Below are 24,121 nucleotides of genomic sequence, written 5' to 3'. Positions count from 1 at the left end.
TGAGTCTGCTGGCTATGAGACTCTGACGGTGAATGAGCTTTTCAGCAAGCTCAAGACCACGGAGGTGGATAACCAGACACGAGCCAAACTCAATGGTGCCCCTCCTTCCAAGAGCGTCGCTCTTGTGACTGGCCCAAGTGGTGGATCGGGCTCTAACGCTAACTCTGCTCTTGGGTTTTCTCTTGCCTCTTTGCCTTCTGTTTCAGATGAGCAACTGGAGACGCTGGGCGACGACGACCTATGCCTCCTCATCAGCAAGTTCCAGCGCGTCTACCACAACAGGCAGAGGAAGAAGAACCCCGGGTGCTACAACTGCGGCGATCTGAACCACTTCATCGCCAATTGCCCCAAAAAGTCCGGCGGTGGCCAGAACAACTCCTTCGACTACTACCGCCACCGCGACCGCGACGAGGGAGGCTCCAACAAGGAGCGTCGACGCCACAAGCACCGCAGTCATGACGAGGGAGGACGCTTCGACAAGGAGTCGCTCAAGAAGCGCTTCCAGTACAAGGCCAAGAAGCGGGAGAAGGCCTTCCTGGCGCAGCTCAGCGACCTCGACAAGAGCTCCGACACCGACCGCTCTTCTTCACCGACCTCCGACGACGACGACAAGAAGAAGAAGAAGCGGGACAAGGAAGCCACCGGCTTCATCGGCCTTTGCTTGGCGGCCGGTCGGCGCAAGAGCTTCTGCACCATGGCGGGCGAAGCCGATGGTGCTCATGCGTCTTCGGGTGGACATGCTACACCGACGCACTCCGGCTCTTCTCCTGGATCCAAGAGCGATTCAGAGGTAAACTCCACGATCGACCTGCTTGATACAGAGGTTAGGGAGTTGTACGCCGCTCTCGACAACCAGAAGAGGCTGCTTAAGGAAGCAGCTAGAGAGCGTAGAAAGCTTAGGGCTGAGCTGCCTTGTGCTAGGGAGAAATCTAGTGAGGATGAATGCGCTGGCTGCATATCTCACATGAATGATCTTGTTGCTCTCCGTGCCAAGCATGATGAGAACGTCACGAACTTAGATGTTGCTAAGACTTCGCTCTCTGATGTGTCTCACGAGCTAGCCAAGGCCAAGCATGAGCTTGAACTTGTCAAGGACGCTCCCATTGTTAGTGATGTGCTTGAATGCGATGAGTGTCCTATCTTCAAGTCTGATCTAGCTTCTTTGCAGTTCAAGTTTGCTACTGTTGTTTGTGAACTAGAGGAGCTTAGATCTAGGCCTGCTTTGCTTGGCGCTTGTAAGCTTTGTCCCACGCTTAGGTTGGAGCTAGAGGAGAAGAACGCTTTGATCAAGTCTTTTGGAAAGACTAAGGTCGTAGAGTCTAGCCCACCTATTGACTGCTCTGTTTGCCCTGGTTTGATTGCTGATTTAGATAGTCTTGCGGTAGAGAAAGTCAACTTAGAGAACGAGAATACCTATCTTAGGGCGATTCTGAGTTGGGTTTCTAGCAGTGAGCCGCAGTTGGGCATGATGATTAAGCAGTTCAAGCGTGGTGATGGGTTTGGGGTCGGTTACACATAAACGAAGTCAGACTTTAACAGGTTGTATGGTAAGATTGGCAAGGCTGCTGGAAACACTGCTAGCACGAGCACACAGCCTTCGCTTGTTGACCCCGCGGATGGTGTGCTTAAAGAACCACCTAAAGCACCTCCGCAGAAGCAGGTTTCGGTTCCGAAGCCCAATGAGCTGAGGAATCCCCTTGACACGCTCCCTACTACCACATCCCAGGTTGCCCAGAAGAAGAGGGCTGCTCCTCCCCGTCCGCAGGCTAGGCCTCCACCTCCCAAGCGTGAGGTGAGGTACCACTGCGAGTTCTGTGACAGGGAAGGTCACCTGGAGGAGTTTTGCTTCAGAAGGAAGCGGGCTGTGAGGCGAGAGCAGGAGAGACAGAACACAGACATGTACTCTACTCGGGTGCATGGTCCTTCTCGGCATGGTGATAGGCGAGATGCTAGGGCACGCCGTGTAGGTGGAGGTCAGGGAGACGGTGGTGGTTACCGTTCTCCAGTGGGTGGTCGCTTTGCCGGTCGTGCTCCTGGTCGTTTTCAGTACGGCTATGGACCACGGGACCGAGGCTTTGGAGGAGGTTTTGAGGCTCCACGCTTTCCTCGCAGTGGTGTTCGTCAGTCACGCAGTAGACAGGACGGGGGATACGCTTTGTCTGGTTTTGCTAACCTTTCTGTAGAGCAAATGGCTCGACACTGGTTTGCTTCTCACTTTGCTAACCCCAGTGTTGAGATATTTGCTCACCCTTTGTCTCACTACTGATGTGCAGGTCGGAGGTTTGGAGAACAGGTGGATCATAGACTCCAGTTGTTTGCGCCACATGACCGGAAATGACAAATGGTTCTCCAGCCTCACCCCGATGTGCTCAAAGGAGTACATTGTGCTCGGGGATAATGGAAGAGGAAAGGTACGTGGACTTGGCGCTGTTCGAGTTTCTGATCGCTTCACCCTGAGAGAAGTTGCTTTGGTTTCGAATCTTGGCTTTAATTTGTTCTCTGTTTCGCAACTTCTTGATGAGGGGTTTGAGGTTCGCTTCAAGGAGGGTTGCTCGCGTGTTTTGGATTCCAGGGGAGATTTGGTTTGCCGGATTACACCTCGCGATCGGGTTTTTTTGGTTGACTTCTCTGGAACTCCTTTTGGCCCTTCTCATTGCTTGATGGCTAGTCCTTTTTCTGATCTGTGGAAGTGGCATAGGGGACTTGGACATTTGAGCTTTGACTTGTTGTCGAGACTGAGCTCACTTGGCCTGATCCGAGGATTGCCTAAATTGAAGTTTGAAAAGGACTTTGTTTGCCATCAGTGTCGCCACGGGAAGATGATTGCCACTTCGCATCCACCTGTTAATCAGGTGATGACCTCTCACCCTGGAGAGTTGCTACACATGGACACTGTCGGTCCTTCTCGGGTGATATCTGTTGGTGGGAAGTGGTACGTTCTTGTGATTGTGGACGACTTTTCTCGCTATTCTTGGGTCTTTTTCATGAAAACCAAGGATGATGCTTTCGAGTTTGTTCGAGACTTGATCTTGAGGCTGAAAAACGAGTTACCTCAGGCCATGAGAGCGATCCGCAGTGACAATGGCACAGAATTCAAAAACGCTCGTTTTGACACCTTTTGCAGTGATCAAGGGCTCGAACACTAGTATTCTTCTCCCTACACTCCACAACAGAATGGAGTTGTAGAGCGGAAGAATCGGACGCTGGTTGAGATGGCGAGGACGATGCTCGATGAGCATAGGACTCCTCGCAAATACTGGGCTGAAGCGATTAACACCGCTTGTTACGTGTCCAACCGTATTTTCTTGCGTGCTTTCATGCACAGGACTTCTTATGAGTTGCGGTTTGGACGCCAGCCCCGTGTTGATCATCTCAGAGTTTTTGGTTGCCGGTGCTTTGTGCTGAAAGATGGAAATCTTGATAAGTTTGAGTCTCGCTCGTCTGACGGTATTTTTCTCGGTTATGCTTCTCACTCTAGAGCGTACCGTGTGCTGATTATTGATACTAACATCGTCAGAGAGACTTGTGAAGTCACTTTCGACGAGACTGCACCTTGCAATTCTTCTGTCTTTGAAGTTGCAGGAGATGATGAGCTCGGCACCTCCATCTTTGAAGATGAGGAAGAAGAAGCTGCAGATGGCGACGCTGAGGCTACCACACGTGCTGTGGACCCAGCTATCTCTGCCACGAGCTCGGATGATGACGACGGCCCCGACCCGACTACGTCTACTTCCCGGGGGCTGTTCGAGGAGGTGACTCAGGCTTCACCAGCTGCACCTGAGGAGGCACCAGCTTTGGTTGAGGAGGAGGCGACTTCGACACGGGAAGCACCGCGACACATTCAGCGTCACCATCCACCTCAACAGATGCTAGGTGATCTCAACGAGCGAGTCACCAGGTCCAAGGTAACAAGTATCGCTGGCTTTGCTCATTCAGCATTTGTTGCCTCTTTTGAGCCCAAGGATATTGGACACGCTCTTTCTGATTCTAATTGGGCCAATGCCATACATGAGGAACTTGGAAATTTTGAAAGAAACCAAGTTTGGGTTTTAGTCGAGCCTCCACCTGCTTGTAATCCCATCGGAACGAAGTGGGTTTTCAAAAACAAGCAGGGTGAGGATGGTTTGGTTGTTCGGAACAAGCCTCGTCTTGTTGTCCAGGGGTTTTGCCAAAAAGAGGGTATTGATTTTGAGGAAACTTTTGCCCCTGTTGCTCGATTGGAAGCTATTCGAATCTTTCTTGCATTTGATACTTCCAAGGGTTTTAAGGTTTTCCAAATGGATGTTAAATCTGTCTTCTTGAATGGTTTTATTGAAGAAGAAGTTTATGTGAAGCAACCCCCTGGTTTCGAAAATCCCAAGTTTCCAAACCGTGTTTATAAACTTCAGAAAGCTCTTTACGGTTTGAAACAGGCACCTAGAGCTTGGTATGATAGACTGAAAATATTTTTGCTGGCTCAGGGTTTTAAAATGGGATGTGTGGATAAAATTTTATTCCTCATGCGGTCTGGCACTGATTTTCTATTAGTTCAGATATACGTGGATGATATTATCTTTGGTGGTTCTTCTCACGCTCTTGTCTCCAAGTTTTCCGAGCAGATGTCCAGGGAGTTCGAGATGAGCATGATGGGCGAGTTGCAGTTCTTCCTCGGGCTGCAGATCAAGCAAACTCCTCAGGGCACTTTTGTCCATCAAGCCAAGTACATTAGAGACTTGCTACGGAAGTTCGACATGAGTGACTTGTCTCCTCAGCCGACTTCGATCAGCACATCTACGGCGCTTGATGAGGACTTGGACGGTGAGGCGGTGGACCAGAAGGAGTACAGGAGTATGATCGGCTCTCTCCTGTACCTGACGGCGACGCGACCGGACATCCAGTTCAGCGTCTGCCTCTGTGCGCGGTATCAGGCTTCGCCGCACACCTCCCACAGGCAGGTGGTGAAACGCATCTTCAGGTATCTGAAATTCACCTCTGAATTTGGTCTTTGGTATTCTGCGGATTCTTCTCTGGTTTTGGTGGGCTTTTCTGATGCCGATTTCGGTGGGTGTCGGTTGGATCGCAAGTCGACATCCGACACTTGTCAATTTCTCGGTACATCTTTGGTGTTTTGGTCCTCTCGCAAGCAGGCTAGTGTAGCGCTTTCTTCCACAGAAGCTGAGTATGTTTCCGCTGCTAGCTGCTGCTCCCAGATACTTTGGATGAAACAAAACTTGCAGGATTATGGCTTGAGTTTCGGTAGGGTTCCTATCTTTGTAGACAACATGTCAGCCATTAGCATTGCAAAGAACCCTGTCCTACACTCCAGAACTAAGCATATAGACATCCGATTCCATTTCGTGCGAGACAACCATGAGAGAGGACACATAGACCTGATCTATGTCCCTTCAGAGAGGCAAACCGCAGATATCCTCAACAAACCGCTAGAGCAGGACACCTTTGCTCGCTTGTGAGGGGAGCTTGGGGTTTGTTACCCCTTTTGATCGCTGACTTTTGTTTTGGTTAGCTTGGTAGGTCTTTGTTTTGCTTCTCTTGGTTTTCTAGGTTTGGTAGTTGCATTGTGCATATGCATTGTACATGTTTGCATTTTGCATTGTCTCACTTGCACTAGCATTCTTGTATACATTGCTATGATCTTCTAGTGCCTGCTAGCGTGAGTTTATAAACTTGATCATGTATAGCTTGCTCCACTGTGTATTTAACATCATCTGAGTTAAGCTATTTTGATTTGAAAATCTGAAAACATGATCACCCTGTTTTGGCTACTAGCATGTTAGGGCGTGTTGATATGCTTTGCTATCTTATTCATGCTAGTGTGGCTTTTTGTTCAGCAATTCATACTTGAAATGATTTAAATCTGATAAAATTGCTTGAACTGTTCTTAAAATGGATTGAAAAGATCCAGGTGGGATTGCTTGTCGCACTGATCGAGCTTTCGGGACGGCTCACTTTGCACTTGTGAGAACCCGGGCAAGGTTGTGCATGACTGAAATGAGTGCTTTAAGCTTCTGATTGTCTTTGACATAGGCTTGGCCTCGTTGCTAAGTAAAGCATGACAAGCTTTCAACCCCTGGCATTAAGAATTGAATGCTATAAATTTAATTGAAAAATGGATGTTGGCAACTTGTTTTGGCTGCTTTGGATCACCTTGTATGAGTATGATTAGCACTGCTTTATATTCCCTACTTGTTAGTGCTAGATCATGGGTGATGCTTTTGTTTCTCCTAAAACTGAACTTGCCTAGCTCTGGATTGATTTGATATACCCTGTTGAGTTAGATGCAGGTCTTGTTTATGGATGCACACGTGCTTATGACTAGATGTTGCTCATATCTTTGTATCCCTGAATGCTTTCACTTACACCTCCTGCATTGCATTCATTGCATAGCATCTGTTCAGGGGGAGTTTCAGCTTCAGGGGGAGCTTTAGGTCTTTTTAGGCTTGATGTGTTCATGTGCCAACAAGGGGGAGAATTTTGAGAGAAGTGATCGAACAAGGGGGAGACTTGTTTGATTTTTTAAAAACTTGTTGTGCACAGGGCTTTGAGAGTGCATCATTTTGGGAGAGTTGCACTTGTGAGAGGGAAAAACTTTGCTTGGGGAGTTTCTGCTTTGGTTTTGGCTCCTGTTTTTCCTCGTTTTCCCTCTGCTTCTTGCATGACTGCGTCGAGCGTTACCTCTGTCTTTGAGGAGTCATGTTTTGGCTTTGGATCGATTGCGTCGAGCCTTTGCCCTTGTCTTAGGGGATCGATTTTGCTTGAGTAAGTGACTGTTCCTGCCTTTCTGAGCTTTTTGTCACTTGCTTGTGCTTCTTTGTTCTTTTCTGGTTTCACTTCTCTTGGTTCGTTTGTGGTGTGTTGACAATGCACTCATCAAGGGGGAGATTGAGGAATGTTGAGTACTCTATCCTGCTTGTGATGAGTGAATTGTCAACCATGCGGTGTGATCGTGTGCTTGGTCTTTGGATTGCAGGTACACGAGCATCGAGTGTCGACGGGGAGCTGCCGTGGTGGTGCTGTGGCCGATGGACCGTGCGGTGGACGGCGGTGAAGGGCAGCCGGGACCGGAGCTCGGACCGGGCGGCAGCTGTGGTGTCCACTCCTGGATCGAGGGCGCAAGCGGCGACGGAAGGCGGGTTTCTTGGTTTGCGCCACAAAACCAAGGAGGCGGACGGCGGTTGAAGACGCCAAGTCGTGGAGATGACGGGCGTCGGTCTTGGGACTGACGGAGGCGACGGGCGTCGACGGCGTCTAGGGCCTCGCTGCGGGCGAGGAGGTGACGGGCATCGGGCGGCGTCTAGGGCCGTCAGAAGGCCGAGGCAGGAACGGCGTCTAGGGCCACGGCGTGGAGGCGGGAATCTTCCCGCGCGTGAGGTTTTGGCGGTTTTCTCAAAACCGGCCACCTACCCGGGTTTCGCGGACCCTCCAAAAACCGCGGACGGGATCTTCATCAAGATGGCGGCATCGCGGAGAAGACTTCATTTCGAAGAAAGAACCTCGGCCGTCGGATGAGATCGTGTATAGGGGTGCTGCAGGCCAACCGGTCTGACCGGTCCCTGGCACCGATCTGACCGGTCTAATCAACCGGTCTGACCGGTCCCGCGGGTATAAATACCCCTTCACTTGTATTAGGTTAATTGCGGCTTTTTTAATCTGTTCGTGGACTCTTCTGTTCTCCAGGCCGCCGCCCCTGAGTCTCCCTCCCCCGTTCTTCTCTTTAGAGTAGATTTGTTATGGATTTGTGAGACTTTGTATTGGATTTGATTGGGAAAGAAGGCCCCATCCTCCTTGTGCCCTCTGGGCTTTTGAATCGATCCAATCCCCTAGTTTTTGTGCCCTTGTGTGATGGATTTTGATTTCGGTTTTGGTGCACATGATTGCTAGGATTCTACGAGCTCTTTGTTGTGATTCTCGTGCCTCTGATCCTGTCCCTAATCCTCTGGAATCACGTGCTCTTTTGAATTGGATTTCTTGAGTTTTTGAGAAAACCCCAATCCTTCTTGATCTCTCCTCGAATTCTCGAGATTCTTTGATCTTTAGGATGAGATCTCTTGGGGGATATGTTCACGGGGTAGGGGCGAAGCTATCCCAAAAGTTCCATCGATTTTCGTGGTCGTTTGGTTGAGATTCATCGTTTGAATCCAAGTTTTCGGGGGTTTTCTGGGTGCCACCGGTCAGACCAATAGGTAAGACCGGTCAGACCGGTCTGCAAGTTTTTGAACAGCCGTGACCGGTCAGACCGGTCCTGGCAGATCAGTTCTGCAGTTTTCCCAATTCGCTTTCGATTTGCTTCGTGGTTTCTCTCGCTCGTTCGAGGCCTTTTGTGTTGGTTTTGCTTTTCCATAGCTATTCCAAACTTTGGTCAGAACGCTTGAGGGCTTGGGTGTTTTTTGGGATATAGGCCGACGATTTGAATTTCGGAAGAAATTTTGATTGGCTTCCATTCACCTCCCCTCTGGTCGCCGGCTTCGGTCCCTCACCTAGAAATAACAGTATCTCACTGCCAAAAATTGCATGACATAACCTGGGTTCTGAAGCTGGATGCACTTGAGAAGCTTTCTATTTGGCATTGCCATGAATTGGAGCAAGTTGTTCAAGAAACAATCAATGAGGGGGACAACAAGAGAGGGGGGATTGAGCACAGCTCATTTCTGAGATCCGGGAACGGTTTCTCTGAAGAACAGGAGATGCATGGTATGGTAGAAGATTCAAATAATGACCATGTAAATGGCTATCAGAACAAGACCGAGAATCAGTGGATCAAAGGTACGCACCATGCGGACTTCCCAAAATTGAGAACAATGGTCCTAAAAGACTTGCCAAAGCTGATGGCGATATGCAATCCAAGAGACTTCCCTTATCTTGAGATTATTAGAGTGGAGGGTTGCCCACGTTTGACAACACTTCCATTGGGTCAAATGTATGACTGCCCAAAACTAAAGCAAATTTGTGGATCATATGACTGGTGGGAGAAGCTAGAGTGGAATATCAAGGAGATAATGGAGAATAAGTATTTCATTCCCATCAAAGATGAAGACTAGCACGCTGGTGAAACTATTTAGACCACCTTAGCGCATGACAGTGCATATTACTGAAAAATTCCTGTTCAGGGTCTAACTGCATATCTGTTAATTTGGTTATTCTATTCATGTGTTCAAAGTCATAAATAAGTCGCTTTTCCATGATTCTATTTGTCTATTTCCAAACAAAATGTACATATTGTGCACAAACGGTACTGATTGTATATCTTGTACATAGAACTGTACATGCATTGTCCTAGCACTAATTTGGTATGCAAGCCAACTGTATAGAATGTTAAATTTCTCAGATGTCAATGCGTTTATCCTTCATATTCATGCGGGTTTGTTTCCTATGATTTGTGGCAATTGAGCTGATTAACCATCAAGTAACCCTCTAAAATTTCAAAAAGAGCGTCATCAAACACAATAACCATTAGTGTAGTTCAAATCTTGTTGAGGCCCTTGTGTCGGTAAAATGTTCTTTAACAGGAAACCAACTGCATATCTGCACACAAATCTTCCTTAATGAGCTGTATAAAACAACCTAGGAAAGCAATGAAAGCTCACCTTCCATTTTATTCTTTCGAAATAGCAAATAACACAAGCAAAGATATATCTGGAGATACAATATGGACAGGTTATCTACGCAGTGTGTCATACCGTGATGTTCTCCATGGATGCAGCGTTCTCTACCTTGAAATTAACAAATATGTCCATTATCTGCAGAAAACAAAGAATCAAATGGTTCCCTACATCTAGTGATTGGTAATTGATGAGAGCAATCGTATTCGTATTTGTCCTCACATCGCTGACCTTGCAATGCAGCCTCCAGCTGGAGCTCCCGCGCTTCCACCGATGAGATCCCCTAGATCGCCGTACTGTTGAGATTAGTCCCACATTAATTATGGGGGAGAGTTGAACCAATATAAAAGTGGGGGAAGTCTCTCACCTCCTGGGCTAGATTTTGGAGTGTAGCAGGACTTTCTCCGGGTGTGCGCCCGGTTGGGCCAACTCTCCTGGTTTTGGGCCGACAATTGGTATCAGGGCTGGGTCCACAATCTCCTGTGCCCGTGCACACTTGGGTGGTGTAGACCCGAAGCCCAGTGAACCGCAGGTGTGAGACCCGTGTGTGCTCGTGTGTGGAGCCGGTCACTGGTGGACTGTGGTGTGGGTCCGGTCAGTGCTAAGGGGCACCAATGTGTGACGGGAGAGGTTGGAGTTAAGCCCAGTGAACCGCGGGGTGTGAGACCCGTGTGTGCTCGTGTGTGGAGCCGGTCACTGGTGGACTGTGGTGTGGGTCCGATCAGTGCTAAGGGGCACCAATGTGTGATGGGAGAGGTTGGAGTCTCTCACCTCTTGGGCTAGCTTTTGGGGTGTAGCAGGACTTCCTCCGGGTGTGCGCCCGGTTGGGCCAACTCTCTTGGTTTTGGGCCCGGTCAGTGTTAAGGGGCACCAATGTGTGACGGGGGAGATTGTTGGGATTAGTCCCACATTGGTTGTGGGGGGAGAGTTGAACCAACATAAAAGTGGGGGGACTCTCCCACCTCTTGGGCTAGCTTTTGGGGTGTAGCAGGACTTCCTCCGGACGTGAGGCTCATATGTGCTCGTGTGTGGAGCCGGTCACTGGTGGATTGTGGTGTGAGTTCGGTCAGTGCTAAGGGGCACCAATGTGTGGGAATTAGTCCCATATTAATTATGGAGGGAGAGTTGAACCAACATAAAAGTAGAGAAGAGTCTCTCATCTCTTAAACTAGTTTTTGGAGTATAGCGGGACTTCCTCCGGGTGTGCACCCGGTTGTACCAACTGTCCTCGTATTGAGCCGACACATACCATATCACCAAATGCGGTGGTGGACGGAGGTAAGGAGAAACAACAGTTCAGATCACTTCATCACTAGACATGGAGGAGGGTAAGCTTGCCGCGACGGAGAATCCAGCGGTGAGATCCGGGGCAGGCCATCGTCCTCCCCACACATCCCCGGAGGATTCAGCCTCTTCCCGGACCTCCTCCGCGGCCGCGGGCGTGCGGCGGCGACACTGCCGGTACCAGCCCAGAGGCGGCGAGGCGAGGCACACGTGGTGTGGGCTGAGATTCGATCGTTTAGCCGCGCTAGAGGATATCAATGAGGGGCGGCGGATACTTTTGCCGGCGAGCGGCAGCGGCCGGCGGGTGAGTTCCCCGGCGGCCGCCGACCTGCAAATCAGCGACGGAGGAGCTCGTGACGCTATTGGTCATTAAAGCCAGTTGACCTCGGTCTGAACCGCACACGCTAGATCCAACGGCTAACATTATCCCACGTCAGCATGGACTGCAGTCAATAGCAGTTTTTCAAATGACTCCCTCAAATGGATCGCAATTATTTACAAAATAGCCCCTAGTTTTGTCCCGGCCGTCTTCCCGAGCTCCCCGCCCTCCCTCTCGCGGTTGCTCACGGCGGGCCCCTTCCTGCCTGGCCTCGGCTGCCCTCCGTCTCCGCATCCCTCTTCCTCTAGTTTTTTTTCCGCCGCACCCGATGCAATGCATCTCCGTACCAGCACCACCACTGCGAATGGGCATCATGGTCATGTTGGCCAACCGCCGCCTGCAACTCGAAGAAGACGACGAGGTTGATGGAGACGAGGTGCATGAAATGGATGGACGGCTGAAATGGCGGAACGCGTGAAGCGGATCGCGGAAAAATGATCCCTTCTACATGTACCGCCGCCCGCCGGTGCCTCATCCGTTCCACAAACCTGCGGGCGGAGAAGCCACGGCGGAACTTCCAGGTAGGTACGCCCACTCGTCCGTGCGCGCGGGAGAAACGACACCGCACGCAATGTGTTCGACGGATTGCCTCTTGCAGATCACCTCCGCTATGCCTCCGTGGACACGACCAGACACAAGTGTCCAAGCCCGGCACGGCTTTCCGTCTCTTCGGCTTTCGTCTTCTTCTGAAGAAAGGACGAGGAAATTCGATCGCGCAGAGTGTTCTGCTTCGTGCGTCCGGCTTGAGCTGGTGGATCTTGTCCTAACCTGAGTTTCGCCACCCAACTGATGACTTTTCCGCAGCCCCAAAACTGACTGACTGGCAGCATGCGCGTGGACATTTTCTTCGCAAGTCCCGACATATGCCAATCACCATCGGGACGAACCGTCTCCCGTGTTGCCCCATTCATTCCGGGCACCGCGTGGCGTCTCGTCTCCGCCCTGCATATGCTTCCTTATATAGTAAGCTTCAAGTTCAAGAACTCTGTTTTTCTTCAGATTCCATGCTCACCTGCTACGCGCTCACCACCGCGATCAGCTCGGCCGGCTCATGCCTGGAGCCCCTGTACGGATGCCTGGAAAGCACAGGCATGCTCGGCGCGGCGGCCCGGGAGGTGGCCGCGTTCCTTCGCGTCAAGGCCAACTGGGACGATCTCGAGAAGGGGCGGGACAACCTGCGGGCCGTCGAGACGACGATCAGGGCACGGGTCGCCGCAGAGGAGGATAAGCTGAACGTTTGTCACCCTCAGGTGCAGGTGTGGCTCAGGCGCGTCGACGAGCTGCGCCGGGAAACCATCGATGAGGAGTACGCCAACCTGTTGAAGTTCTCTTGCCTTTGCCAGTGCACTGTGCATGCTCGTCGCCGTGCTTGCATCGGCAAGCGTGTTGTGGAGGCGCTGGAGGAGGTGAGAAACCTGACGGAGGAAGGGAGGCGGTTCAAGAAATTTGGGTTCAAGCCGCCACCGGAGATCGTCAATCATTTACCCCAGATCAAGACGTTTGGATTGGAGTCCATGCTGACTCTGCTCCATGATTTCCTTGAGAAGGGTGACTCCAACATAATCGGTGTGTGGGGTCAAGGAGGCATTGGTAAGACAACCCTCCTCCATGTCTTCAACAACGATCTCGAAAAGAAGGTCCACGACTACCAGGTGCATTTCTGCTTCCTCAAAATTGGAACCTACTACTCAGAATATACATGTATGATGTATCTGTTTTTTTTGGGGGGGGGGGTTCAGGTCCATTTGTTTGTGTTACTCTTTTGGATTGCTTGCATAAGATTGTTCCAGTGATAAAATGATGGTGCTTCATTGGTAGTATTTTCAGAATGATATGTAGAACGAACAATATTAAACTGCAAAAGTCTTGTTTCAGTAATAGTTGGAAGATGCTGTTGTTCTTGTACAGCCAAACAAAATCTAACATGTGTAGGTGTTCAAGAGTACTAGTTGAAACTGAAGATATGCTGCTTAAGAAGTAAATTATGGAGATGTACACGAACTATGTAGATAGGAATAAGAAAGTAACATCATCATTTACAGCAAGAAATGAATATGATTCTTTTGCCTGTAACAACTTTTTCAAGGTTCCTTTGAAAATGTATATAAAAAAAGTTCCTTTCAAAGATATTTTGGAACAGATGCAATTGCAGCAAATATAATGTCACTCTTACTCTTCAGAGATTTTAAATATTTTTAGGCACTGTTCATAACTGATCTCTGCGTGACCTTTTTCTAATTCCTCGTAAATTTATTTAAAGCTAAACATTCACTAAGCATTCATTCACGCTGATTAAGTGAAAATAGATTAATGAATGAGTATAATATGTATAGATTATTTAGCAAGAATCTTAGCAAATTGGATCCTGTCTCATGCATAAGTTCAGTTTGTGAGGTTGTGTGCTGCTTTTATATCTTACCCTGCTAGTTGGGAACCCTGGTAGAATACATTGTGCTGCAATCTGGATCAAATTTAATCTAGTATGTGATAGTTTCCTTTCAAGTGTATGGATGTGTTTGCTCCCAAAAGGTTAGTTGGTCATAGATTAAACAAAATATAATTGTTTGCTAGAAGATGATAGATGCTGTCTGAAATATTATGTTTATTTGTTGACTAGATGCAAGTAATTTTCCCCCAGATTACCAGACATATTCAGAAAATTGTACTTGTAACTTTTATATTAAAGTGGGAATTGAATAATTATTTTTTGCATATTTGTACATACACACGATCTCAGAGTTTCTATGTTGCATTTTCAATCATGTTAACAAATTACTTTTAATCGGCTGTTCCAGGTTGTTATATTTATTGAAGTATCCAATTCAGAGACACTGAACACAGTGGAGATACAACAAACTATCTCCGATAGGCTGAATTTGCCATGGAATGAATCAGAGACAGTTGAGAAAAGGGCCAAATTCTTGGTGAAGGCTCTGTCCAGGAAAAGATTTGTGGTGCTGCTTGGTGATGTAAGGAAGAAATTCCGACTAGAGGATGTTGGTATCCCAACTCCAGATACCAACAGCCAAAGCAAGCTGATCTTGACATCACGTTACAAAGAAGTATGTTTCCAGATGGGTGCTCAGAAGAGCCGGATTGAAATGCAGGTTTTGGATAATGATGCTGCCTGGAATCTGTTCTTGAGCAAGCTGAGCAACGAGGCTGTTGAGTCTTTGAGTTCCAACAATATCGTTTGGGAGCGTGCCATGGAAATAATCCTAAGTTGTGGAGGTCTTCCACTTGCACTCAATGTCATTGGAACCTCTGTGGCAGGCTTGGAAGGGCCAAAGGAGTGGACTCTAGCTGCAGATGCAATTAACAACAATATGTACAAGTACAAAAATGATGGTGTGGATGAAATGTTTTATCGGTTGAAATACAGTTATGACAAGCTCACCGCCACTCAACAGCAGTGCTTTCTGTACTGCACTCTTTTCCCTGAGTATGGATCTATTAGTAAGGAGCAACTGGTTGATTATTGGTTGGCTGAAGGTTTGCTACTTGATGATTGTGGAGAGGGTTATCAAATAATCCACGATCTTATTTCAGCATGCTTGTTGCAGACCAATGGTTCAATGTCATCAAAGGTAAAAATGCATCATGTAATCAGGCATCTGGGGCTTTGGTTGGTTAAGGAGACAGAACAAAAGTTTCTTGTTCAAGCAGGGATGGCTTTGGATACTGCTCCATCAGTAGAAGAATGGAAAGAAGCTACAAGGATCTCCATCATGTCTAATGACATCAAAGAGCTTTCTTTGTCACCAGAATGCAGAAGCCTCACCACATTATTGGTCCAGAATAACCCAAATCTGGACAGTCTGGGTTCGGGATTTTTCAAATTTATGCGCTCTTTGACAGTGCTAGATCTTTCTCATACTGCAATAACATCACTTCCAGAATGTGCGACACTGGCTGCATTGCAGCATCTCAACTTGTCACATACACTCATCACGAGATTACCTGAGCGGCTGTGGTTATGGAAAGAGTTGAGGCATCTGGATCTGAGTGTGACTGTTGCACTCGAAGATACCTTGAACAATTGCTCCAAGTTACTCAAGCTTAGAGTGCTTAATCTCTTTCGCAGCCACTACGGAATTCATGACGTCGATGACCTGAATTTGGATTCCCTAAAAGCACTGATGTTCCTTGGAATCACTATTTATGCAGAGGACGTGCTAAAGAAACTGAACAAAACCAGCCCTTTGGCAAAGTCAACATATCGCCTGAATCTGAAGTACTGTGGAGAAATGCAGTCGATCAAAATCTCTGATCTCAACCACTTGGTGCGCCTTGAGGAGCTGTATGTCGAATCGTGCTATGACCTGAACACACTGGTTGCCGACGCTGAGCTGACGAATTCAGGCCTGGAGCTCCTAACGCTCTCAGTTCTTCCTTCGTTGGAGAACGTCGTTGTTGCACCAATGCCGCATCATTTTCAGCACATCCGCAAGCTGGTCATTTCGAAGTGCCCCAAACTGAAGGACATCACATGGGTCCTAAAACTCGAAATGCTCGAGAGGCTTGTCGTAACCCATTGTGATGGGATGCTGAAGATCATCGAAGAAGATAATGGTGATGAGGCAGAGACAATGCCGGATCATCCTTCTGAAGGACAGGAGGACAATGCCGTGGCCGAACATTCTGGAGATGAGAGGAATGGTGATGGTAAAAGCGAGGGCAAGATTGAATTAAGCGATGACAAAACACGTACTGACTTCCCGAATTGAGATTAATCGTATTGACTGATGTGAAGAAGCTGAGGAGCATTTGCAAGGCAAGAGATTTTCCCAGCCTCGAGACGATCCGGGTGGAGGACTGCCCGAATCTGCGAAGCATCCCACTCAACAGCAGGTATAATTGTGGGAAACTAAAGCAGGTGTGCGGCTCAGTTGAGTGGTGGGATAAACTGGAGTGGGAGGACGAGGAGCGCATGGATAGCAAGCTCTTCATTCCAATCTGACAGACAGGGGTCATGTTTGCAGCAGCTCTTGCATCGTTGGCAGGAGGCTTTGTTCTGCATTTGCAGTTTGGCATATATGCGATGCGATGCAAGATGTTTGAACAAGTAGGCCGTACATGTACATTGCTGAGTTTACAAACCTGTACATAATATGATTCATTCATTGCTGTAAATATGTGATCAATAAATTGCAATTGTTTACTTATTCTGAAAAAAGTTCTCCTTTTCTTTCTGACCTTAAAAAACTTCTCATTTTCTTTGCCGTTTTGTGGCTTGATACACATTTACCTGATTTTTAGTGCTTCAGCAAGCATATGCTTGCCATCCACCAGCCGACGCCGCGCGCTCTAAAGCCCCGACGAAACTGAGCATCACATGTGGCGGCCGCAGCCGTGCGCCCGCCCATGCGTTCCGCTTCCGCAGCGCTCCTCCGCGCCGCCGCGCCCAAGCCGGGACCCGAGCGTCCGCCCCTCGGCGTCTCCCCCGCCTCCGCCGGCGCGGCGGGCTACCCCGACCCCGAGGCCTACTACGCCGGCCTCCTCGCGTCCCTCGCCCGAGATACCCACGCCTGCCACCCGTTCGACGCGAGTCCTCACCCGGCGCGGGCGTGCGGGGTCCTGCACGCGCGGGTCCTGCGCCTCGGCCTGCCGCTCCGGGGCCGCCTCGGCGACGCGCTCGTCGACCTGTACTGCAGGTCCAGCCGCGCGGGCGACGCCTGGCGCGCGCTGGGCTGCTGCCTCGGGGCGGAGGCGTCAGGCGCCGAGGCGGCGAGCTCGGTGCTGTCCTGCCACGCGCGCTCGGGGTCTCCGCGTGACGTCCTCGACGCGTTCCGCGCCTTCAGGTGCTCCGTCGGCAGCCGGCCGGACCAGTTTGGCCTCGCGGTGGTTCTGTCCGCGTGCTCCCGGCTGGGCGTTCTCAGCCATGGCAGGCAGGTGCACTGCGATTTGGTCAAGTGCGGGTTCTGCTCCAGCGCCTTCTGCGGGGCGGCGTTGGTGGACATGTACGCAAAATGCGGCCAGGTCGCCGATGCTCGGAGGGTGTTCGACGGGATCGCCTGCCCCGACACGATATGCTGGACGAGCATGATTGCAGGGTACCACCGGGTTGGACGCTACCAGCAAGCGCTGGCTTTGTTTTCTAGGATGGCGAAGATGGGCTCTGCCCCGGACCAGGTGACCTGCGCTACCATCATTTCCACTCTTGCAAGCATGGGCAGACTGGAGGACGCAAGAACTTTTCTGAAGAAGATAGATATGCAAAGTACAGTTGCTTGGAATGCTGTCATCTCAAGTTATGCGCAAGGTGGACTTGAGAGTGAAGTGTTGGGCCTGTATAAGGATATGAGGAGACGTGGGTTGAGGCCGACTAGGTCCACTTTTGCGAGCGTGCTAAGCGCAGCAGCCAGCGTGGCAGTGTTTGATGAAGGCCAGCAGGTACATGCAGCGGCAGTAAGGCATGGTTTGGATGCAAATGTTTTTGTGGGCAGTTCTCTGATCAACCTGTATTTGAAACATGGCTGCATCTCTGATGCAAAGAAGGTGTTTGACTTCTCCACTGAAAAGAATAATGTCATGTGGAATGCGATGCTTTATGGGTTTGTTCAAAATGAGCTGCAAGAAGAGACCATTCAAATGTTTCAGTATATGAGGAGGGCTGACCTTGAGGCTGATGATTTTACATTTGTGAGTGTCCTTGGTGCATGCATTAACATGGATTCCCTTGACTTAGGAAGGCAGGCACACTGTATAACAATCAAGAACTGCATGGATGCAGACTTGTTTGTTGCTAATGCAACACTACATATGTACTCAAAACTTGGAGCAATTGATGTTGCAAAGGCACTGTTCAGTCTCATTCCATACAAGGACAGTGTATCCTGGAATGCTATTATAGTTGGACTTGCACAGAATGAGGAGGAGGAGGAAGCAGTCCATATGCTCAAAAGGATGAAGCTCTGTGGCATAGCACCAGATGAGGTGTCTTTGGCTACTGCAATTAATGCCTGTTCCAATATTCGAGCTACCGAGACCGGAAAGCAGATTCATTGCGCATCCGTCAAGTATAATGTCTGTTCAAATCACGCTGTTGGCAGCTCTCTGATTGACTTATACTCAAAGGATGGAGATATAGAATCATCTAGAAAGGTTTTGGCACAGGTAGATGCAAGCAGCATAGTCCCAAGAAATGCATTTATTACAGGTCTTGTGCAGAACAATAGAGAAGATGAAGCTATAGAGCTGTTCCATCAAGTCCTAAAAGATGGTTTCAGACCCTCTAGCTTTACATTTGCAAGCATTCTTTCTGGGTGCACTGGCCTTATCAATTCAATTATCGGCAAACAAGTCCATTGTTACACACTGAAATCTGGTCTTTTGAATCAGGATACTTCCCTTGGCATCTCTCTTATTGGTATATATTTGAAGTGCAAATTGCTTGAGGATGCAAACAGACTCCTAAAGGAGGTGCCAGATCACAAAAACCTGGTTGCATGGACAGCTATCATTTCAGGGTATGCTCAAAATGGTTACAGTGATCAATCATTGGTGATGTTTTGGAGAATGCGCAATTATGATGTTCGTTCAGATGAGGCCACATTCGCAAGTGTTCTGAAAGCTTGCTCTGAGATAGCAGCTCTTGCAGATGGAAAAGAGATACATGGCCTCATCACAAAATCTGGATTTGTTTCTTATGAAACTGCCGCCAGTGCCCTCATAGACATGTATGCCAAGTGTGGGGATGTAGTCTCCTCTTTTGAAATCTTCAAGGAGTTGAAAAACAAGCAAGACATATTGCCATGGAACTCCATGATTGTTGGTTTTGCAAAAAATGGTTATGCTAATGAGGCACTTCTTCTCTTCCAGAAGATGCAAGATTCACAACTAAAGCCTGATGAAGTTACATTCCTTGGTGTTCTAATTGCTTGTTGCCATGCTGGTTTAATTTCAGAAGGCCGGAATTTCTTTGATTCTATGAGCCAAGTTTATGGGCTAATGCCCAGAGTAGATCATTATGCATGTTTCATCGATCTACTTGGACGTGGTGGTCATCTCCAAGAGGCTCAAGAAGTTATTGATCATTTACCCTTCAGAGCTGATGGTGTGATCTGGGCTACATATCTTGCAGCATGTCGAATACACAAGGATGAGAAGAGAGGAAAAGTGGCAGCAAAGAAACTTGTTGAGTTGGAACCACAAAGGTCATCCACATATGTGTTCCTTTCAAGCTTGCATGCTGCGGCTGGCAACTGGGTTGAAGCTAAGGTAGCCAGAGAAACAATGCGAGAGAAAGGAGTGACAAAATTCCCAGGATGTAGTTGGATCACTGTGGGTAACAAAACAAGCTTATTTGTTGCACAGGACACACATCACTCAGACACTCTGAGCATCTATGAAATGCTTGGCAATCTTACTGGAATGATTAAAGATGACAGAATTGAGGAATATGATCAGCCTAGCTTGTCTGGAATGTTTGATTGAGGGATCAGGACCATTTTTTAACTTATATCCAGCTAAAGGAGTATGACCCTTTTTAACTTAATCTTTTGGCTTGTCAAGGACCTAAGTATATGTTTGGCTGTTTAGGTGGGGAATTCGTTAGCATTACATAGTATCTGTAGTACATTTACTCTTATAAATTAGGGATTTAGATTCTGATAACTTAATTTGCTCCTTTTTTTACCATCAGAGCTCCAAACATTAAAGTAACTCCATGGTTTATTGGTTCCACTATGTTCAAGCGACATGTCTGAGTTGCTAGTGATGAAAATCGATTTCAACAGGTTCATTGCTGTGCTATATTTCCTCCATGAAGTCTTTCCTGCTTTAGTTAAGCCTCTTTGTTCTCACAATTTTGTAAATAGATATGACTGAGATGGCATGTGAAGTGCATTAGAAAAGGACAGTGTATAGTCCATATTATATGCAATACAAGACTCCAAGTTTCTGTAGCAGAAGCATGCGCATGAGATGGCTACTATCCGGTAAGGAGTATTTCTTATCTCCATTTGTTAAAACATGGTACTGCTATTGTCCAAATCTGTTCTTTGTTTCTCCCTGAGTTGTACACACATTATCCAATCATTGAATATTATTTGGTCAGGAAGTATCTATTCAAGTGACCTGTTGGCGTCGCCGGCAGAGGTGGCGCTGGGTTGTGCCTCTGCTCCTGATGCTGCTCCAAGGTCAACTGGGCTTCCACTGGCTGGAGGCAAGCGAAAAGGCTGTCATGCCGGGAGAAGGGCTGCCACTGCATCGTGCCGTGACCGGGGTCGAGACACGGGGACGAGAAGAAATTGGATTGGAATGAAATCGTTCGCTCCTTTGTTTGTACGGGCGGTTGGAATGAACAGATCACACGCAAATTGACCTACTCATGTTTGAAGCGACAACTTCGAGTGGATGTCAATGAGTTCCGAAACTCTCCAAACGTCAACTGCAGCTCAGTTCACTTAGACACATCACAATTCACAACACTGAAATCTGGTCTTTTGATTCAGGATAGTTCCCTTGGTATCTCTCATTGGTATATATTTGAAGTGCAAATTGCATGATGATGCAAACACTCTTAAAGCAATTGCCTTATTTGTTAATTTGTTTCTGACTCCTGTTGTACAAGAAACAGTATTGCAATGTTGCTATGCCTCAGTTTTCTGTAGGATGACAAGTCATCCAAACTGGCCGTGTGAATGCAGTCTTCAGTTACTATGATAAAACTGAACAATTGGTAGTATCTACACACGTGGTTGTGTATGCACACAAACAAGGCATGATGTCCTTCTACTCTAAGTCACTTAATTTGCCACTACTTTCTTCCCATCACAAACATCACATAAAATGGAGCCAAGGCCTTCACAGTATGGGCACTTCGTATCTTCACCAACCCACTCCAAAAACTGCATGTACAGAAGCGTTAATTTTTGAATGCATTCAGACAAGAACGATTGAAATTTATTTGATTTGGTGGTGTGATGCATTTATGAAGCCAGAATCTAGCGCACCTGTGGTTCGATGTTTGGCTCTCCTGTTCCATCACATTCTGCAGGAAGGAAGAAAAAAATTGATCAATAATCACAGAATCAGAGACAGTGCTGCAGGCCAATTTTCAGTACACTGCGTATCGACAAAATCAGGGGAATACTGGTATTCAGACATACTTTTCACATGGAAATTGCTTATTGACTTGCTGTACATCAGTCATCAAATAGTTGTTCAGACAACGTTATAGACTGAAGGAGCTGGTTCTACCATAGTCGATCTTGCTATATATTATTGTTAAAATGAATACTCGATCTTGCTATAACTTGAACAGAACAAGAGCAGCTTGCAAATTACTGAAGACAATTTCTTGGCACAAACCTTTTGTATCATGGGTTTTAGGGTTCTAGAAGGTACCAGCTTATACATAAAATATGTTTTACCTGACCATGAAAGGTGAATATGCACTAGTACTGTAGTACCCGTCAGTGAAAGGATTTAGTTTTAGTACCTAAGCACATGAGGCGGCCTTCACCTCTACAGGAAATGCATGTCTTAGCTGACGCAGCAGTACTGTTTTTCTTCTGCGTCAGCCTGGATGGGTCTTCCCACCTGTTTTCACCAAGAAGAAACACTCTGTTCTCCGAAATCCCTACCCCTGAGACACCATTTTCAGTAACCACAGTCTGCCTAACCTCGGCGATTCCTGTTACAGCAGGAACAGCTGCTCCGTTTGTGCCATCCTGCAAGGAAACACTGCCTGAAGTTTTTCCACGTACACAGTTATAGAAGGCAAGCTCTTGTATCGCAGAAATTTTATAGTTCTGAAACTATTTACTTGTGATTTGTGTGTTTGTATATCAGAAATCTTTAGGAGCAAGTTTCCAAAGGACACAAGTCAGGTAGATGTGTGGCAAACTTAAATTGAAATCAGACATGCTGTGACATTGGTAAGCAGAATTTCGCAAAGCCTATATTCATTTCATACAGGTAAACTCACTTTACTTTCCCCATCCTCCCCAGTCTTGCCTGAGAATAGCCTCTCAAGTAGCCCCGACGTCATCACTCCGTCCTCTGAAGTCCCTACCGTTGCCTGAAAAGAAAGTGAATGTCGTTGACTCATCATCAGATAACATATGGAAATTTCATGGTCCAGTTAAGTAGTGAAGTGACGATGAAGCTTGAAGCAGCACTGACCTGCCATGTCTTGACAGCTCGCTCCGTGCCAGATGAGAAGCTCGAGTACTCCATGTCTTCCTCGCCCGAGTAAAAACCGAGCTTTTGCAGAGCTTCCTGCATGTGGCAAAAATGCACTTAGCTTTGCACTGACGCCCGATCAATCTTTGCGCTATGCAATTGCAGGATTACTGCATCGGCAATTCATGACAAGTAGGAGTATCTAACAATTCAGAGTTGTTGATTTGATTGCAAGCGCTGCAAATTGTACAGGAAAATCTGGCTGCAAATTCATATAGCGATGGGCGGGGGTGTTTCAGCTCAGCTCCACGCACCCACCGTCCCACCGAGCCCACACACGTCATGCAATGCAACACGAATCCTAGCCAGAACGAGAGGCCCGCGACGACGCTCACCTGCATCGCGCGCACGTCCTCGCCCTCGGCCCCCGCCCTCAGCGTCCGCCTGCTCTTGCCGGCTCCGGCGCCGCTCCGCACCTCGGCCTTGGCCTCCGCCTTCTTCTCCTCGACCACCACCACCTCCTTCCTCACCTCGACCTCGACCTCCACGACGAGCGCCGGCCTGGGCTGCGGCGCGGGCACCGCGGCGGGGGGCGAGGGCGAGGCCACAGCGTCGACGGCGCCGGCTGCGAGGTGGGGGTGAGTGATCCCCTCAAGCGCGCGGAGGCGGAGCCGCAGCGCGGCGACCTCGGCGAGCAGGGCCTCGCGCTCGGCGCGCCAGCGGGCCTCCTCGCGCAGCCACCGCTGCTCCTCCCGCTGCCAGCGCTGCTCCTCGCGGAGCCACCGCGCCTCCTCGCGCTCCTCCCAGGACGACGAGGACGACGAGCCGGCGGCGCGGGCCGGGAGGAAGGCGCCGGCGCGGCGCGGGCAGGGACGGAGGCGCGGGCGGTGGAAGGAGGAGACGAACGGGAAGGTGGTTGCCGCGCCTGCCCCGGCGGTGATCATGGTCGGGGAGCAGGCGGCGGGTCGCGGGGAGGGAGGGAGCAAGTGAAGCGAGCGGCGAAGTGGCGGGGCGGGAGGAGATTGGCGGCGAAGTGTGGATATTTCTCCGGCGGCGGTTGATATTTGCCGCCGGCGCCACTGGATGGAAACGGCAGGCAAGGCGTGTGGCCTCGCGCGCGCCGGGCTGTATGGCGGCCCGAACAGAATCCAGTTTGGGCTGGTGGCATGGGCCGATACGGGCCTGGCCCAGTTCCTCGTACAAATTTGGGCTGACTCTGCCAATCAGCCCAGAAGAGAAATTGTAACCGGGACATGTGTACTGCAGAATCCAGCTTGGGCTGGTCGCATGGGCCGATACAGGCCTGGCCCAGTTCCTCGTACAATTTTGGGCTGACTCTGCCAATCAGCCCAGAAGAGAAATTGTAACCGGGACATGTGTACTGCAGAATCCAGCTTGGGCTTGTCTCTTGCTGGTAGGCGGGGTAGGGTCTAGGTTTAGTTCTAGGAGATGTAGGTCTAGGTTTCCAAACGACGTCGGCGAGGCGACGGCGGCGGCATCGTGGCGGAATAAGTCTTCCCGGACTCTTCCTCGCCCCGTTGGTGCTCCGCTCCGGCGCCGGCGGCGAGCACCTGGAGGTTGGTCTCCCTGCATGGGAGTTCTGTTCTGGAGTCGACCGTCGGCAACCTGTCAGCCCGAAAGGGAGATAGGTATGTCGGCCTCTTCTTTTGGGGATGAGAAGGCAGCTTTGGGTCTTGTGGAAGATGGAAGAGTGGAGCAAGTTCGATCTTGC

General features: G+C 49.0%; 3 protein-coding genes across 6 annotated transcripts; 2 read left to right on the top strand and 1 right to left on the bottom strand.

Annotated features, from left to right (window-relative positions):
• The first annotated feature begins 12,263 nt into the window (after window positions 1–12,263).
• LOC120640238 (disease resistance protein RPS2-like) lies at window positions 12,264–16,332 on the top strand. Its single transcript, XM_039916094.1, has 3 exons — window positions 12,264–12,911; window positions 14,055–15,934; window positions 15,973–16,332. The coding sequence occupies exons 1-3, from the start codon at window positions 12,264–12,266 to the stop codon at window positions 16,217–16,219; spliced, it is 2,775 nt and encodes a 924-aa protein (XP_039772028.1). The 3' UTR covers window positions 16,220–16,332.
• Window positions 16,333–16,554: 222 nt separating this feature from the next.
• LOC120642369 (pentatricopeptide repeat-containing protein At3g09040, mitochondrial-like) lies at window positions 16,555–20,815 on the top strand. 4 transcript variants are annotated; one of them, XM_039918856.1, is made up of 4 exons: window positions 16,555–19,800; window positions 19,904–19,997; window positions 20,079–20,198; window positions 20,318–20,807. In XM_039918856.1, exon 1 carries the CDS (start codon window positions 16,624–16,626, stop codon window positions 19,693–19,695), a length of 3,072 nt encoding a protein of 1,023 aa, XP_039774790.1. In that variant the 5' UTR covers window positions 16,555–16,623; the 3' UTR covers window positions 19,696–19,800; window positions 19,904–19,997; window positions 20,079–20,198; window positions 20,318–20,807. The 4 variants fall into 4 exon arrangements, with proteins under 4 accessions (XP_039774790.1, XP_039774789.1, XP_039774788.1 ...); XM_039918855.1 differs by having other exon boundaries at window positions 19,904–20,198; XM_039918854.1 differs by having other exon boundaries at window positions 16,555–19,997.
• Window positions 20,710–23,476, bottom strand: LOC120642481 (protein disulfide isomerase pTAC5, chloroplastic-like). The gene is made up of 6 exons (XM_039919033.1): window positions 22,785–23,476; window positions 22,390–22,485; window positions 22,193–22,285; window positions 21,704–21,935; window positions 21,216–21,253; window positions 20,710–21,110 (listed from the first exon to the last, which is right to left on the bottom strand). The coding sequence occupies exons 1-6, from the start codon at window positions 23,331–23,333 to the stop codon at window positions 21,009–21,011; spliced, it is 1,110 nt and encodes a 369-aa protein (XP_039774967.1). The 5' UTR covers window positions 23,334–23,476; the 3' UTR covers window positions 20,710–21,008.
• Between the last annotated feature and the right edge of the window lie 645 nt (window positions 23,477–24,121).

Source organism: Panicum virgatum, chromosome 7K, assembly GCF_016808335.1.
Source record: "Panicum virgatum strain AP13 chromosome 7K, P.virgatum_v5, whole genome shotgun sequence".
In the NCBI taxonomy this organism is placed as follows: domain Eukaryota; kingdom Viridiplantae; phylum Streptophyta; class Magnoliopsida; order Poales; family Poaceae; genus Panicum; species Panicum virgatum.
Note: the sequence above shows the minus strand (reverse complement) of the source record. Positions and strands in the feature narration are given on the sequence as shown.

Excerpts from the sequence above, each read along its gene's own strand:
- LOC120640238 (XM_039916094.1), top strand. The coding sequence starts at position 12,264 with ATGCTCACCTGCTACGCGCTCACCACCGCGATCAGCTCGGCCGGCTCA. Across the intron at positions 12,912-14,054 it reads AGAAGGTCCACGACTACCAG|GTTGTTATATTTATTGAAGT; the intron begins GTGCATTTCTGC and ends CGGCTGTTCCAG. Across the intron at positions 15,935-15,972 it reads AATGGTGATGGTAAAAGCGA|ACTTCCCGAATTGAGATTAA; the intron begins GGGCAAGATTGA and ends AAACACGTACTG.
- LOC120642369 (XM_039918853.1), top strand. The coding sequence starts at position 16,624 with ATGCGTTCCGCTTCCGCAGCGCTCCTCCGCGCCGCCGCGCCCAAGCCG.
- LOC120642481 (XM_039919033.1), bottom strand. The coding sequence starts at position 23,333 with ATGATCACCGCCGGGGCAGGCGCGGCAACCACCTTCCCGTTCGTCTCC. Across the intron at positions 22,486-22,784 it reads AGGACGTGCGCGCGATGCAG|GAAGCTCTGCAAAAGCTCGG; the intron begins GTGAGCGTCGTC and ends TGCCACATGCAG. Across the intron at positions 22,286-22,389 it reads GAGCTGTCAAGACATGGCAG|GCAACGGTAGGGACTTCAGA; the intron begins GTCAGTGCTGCT and ends CTTTCTTTTCAG.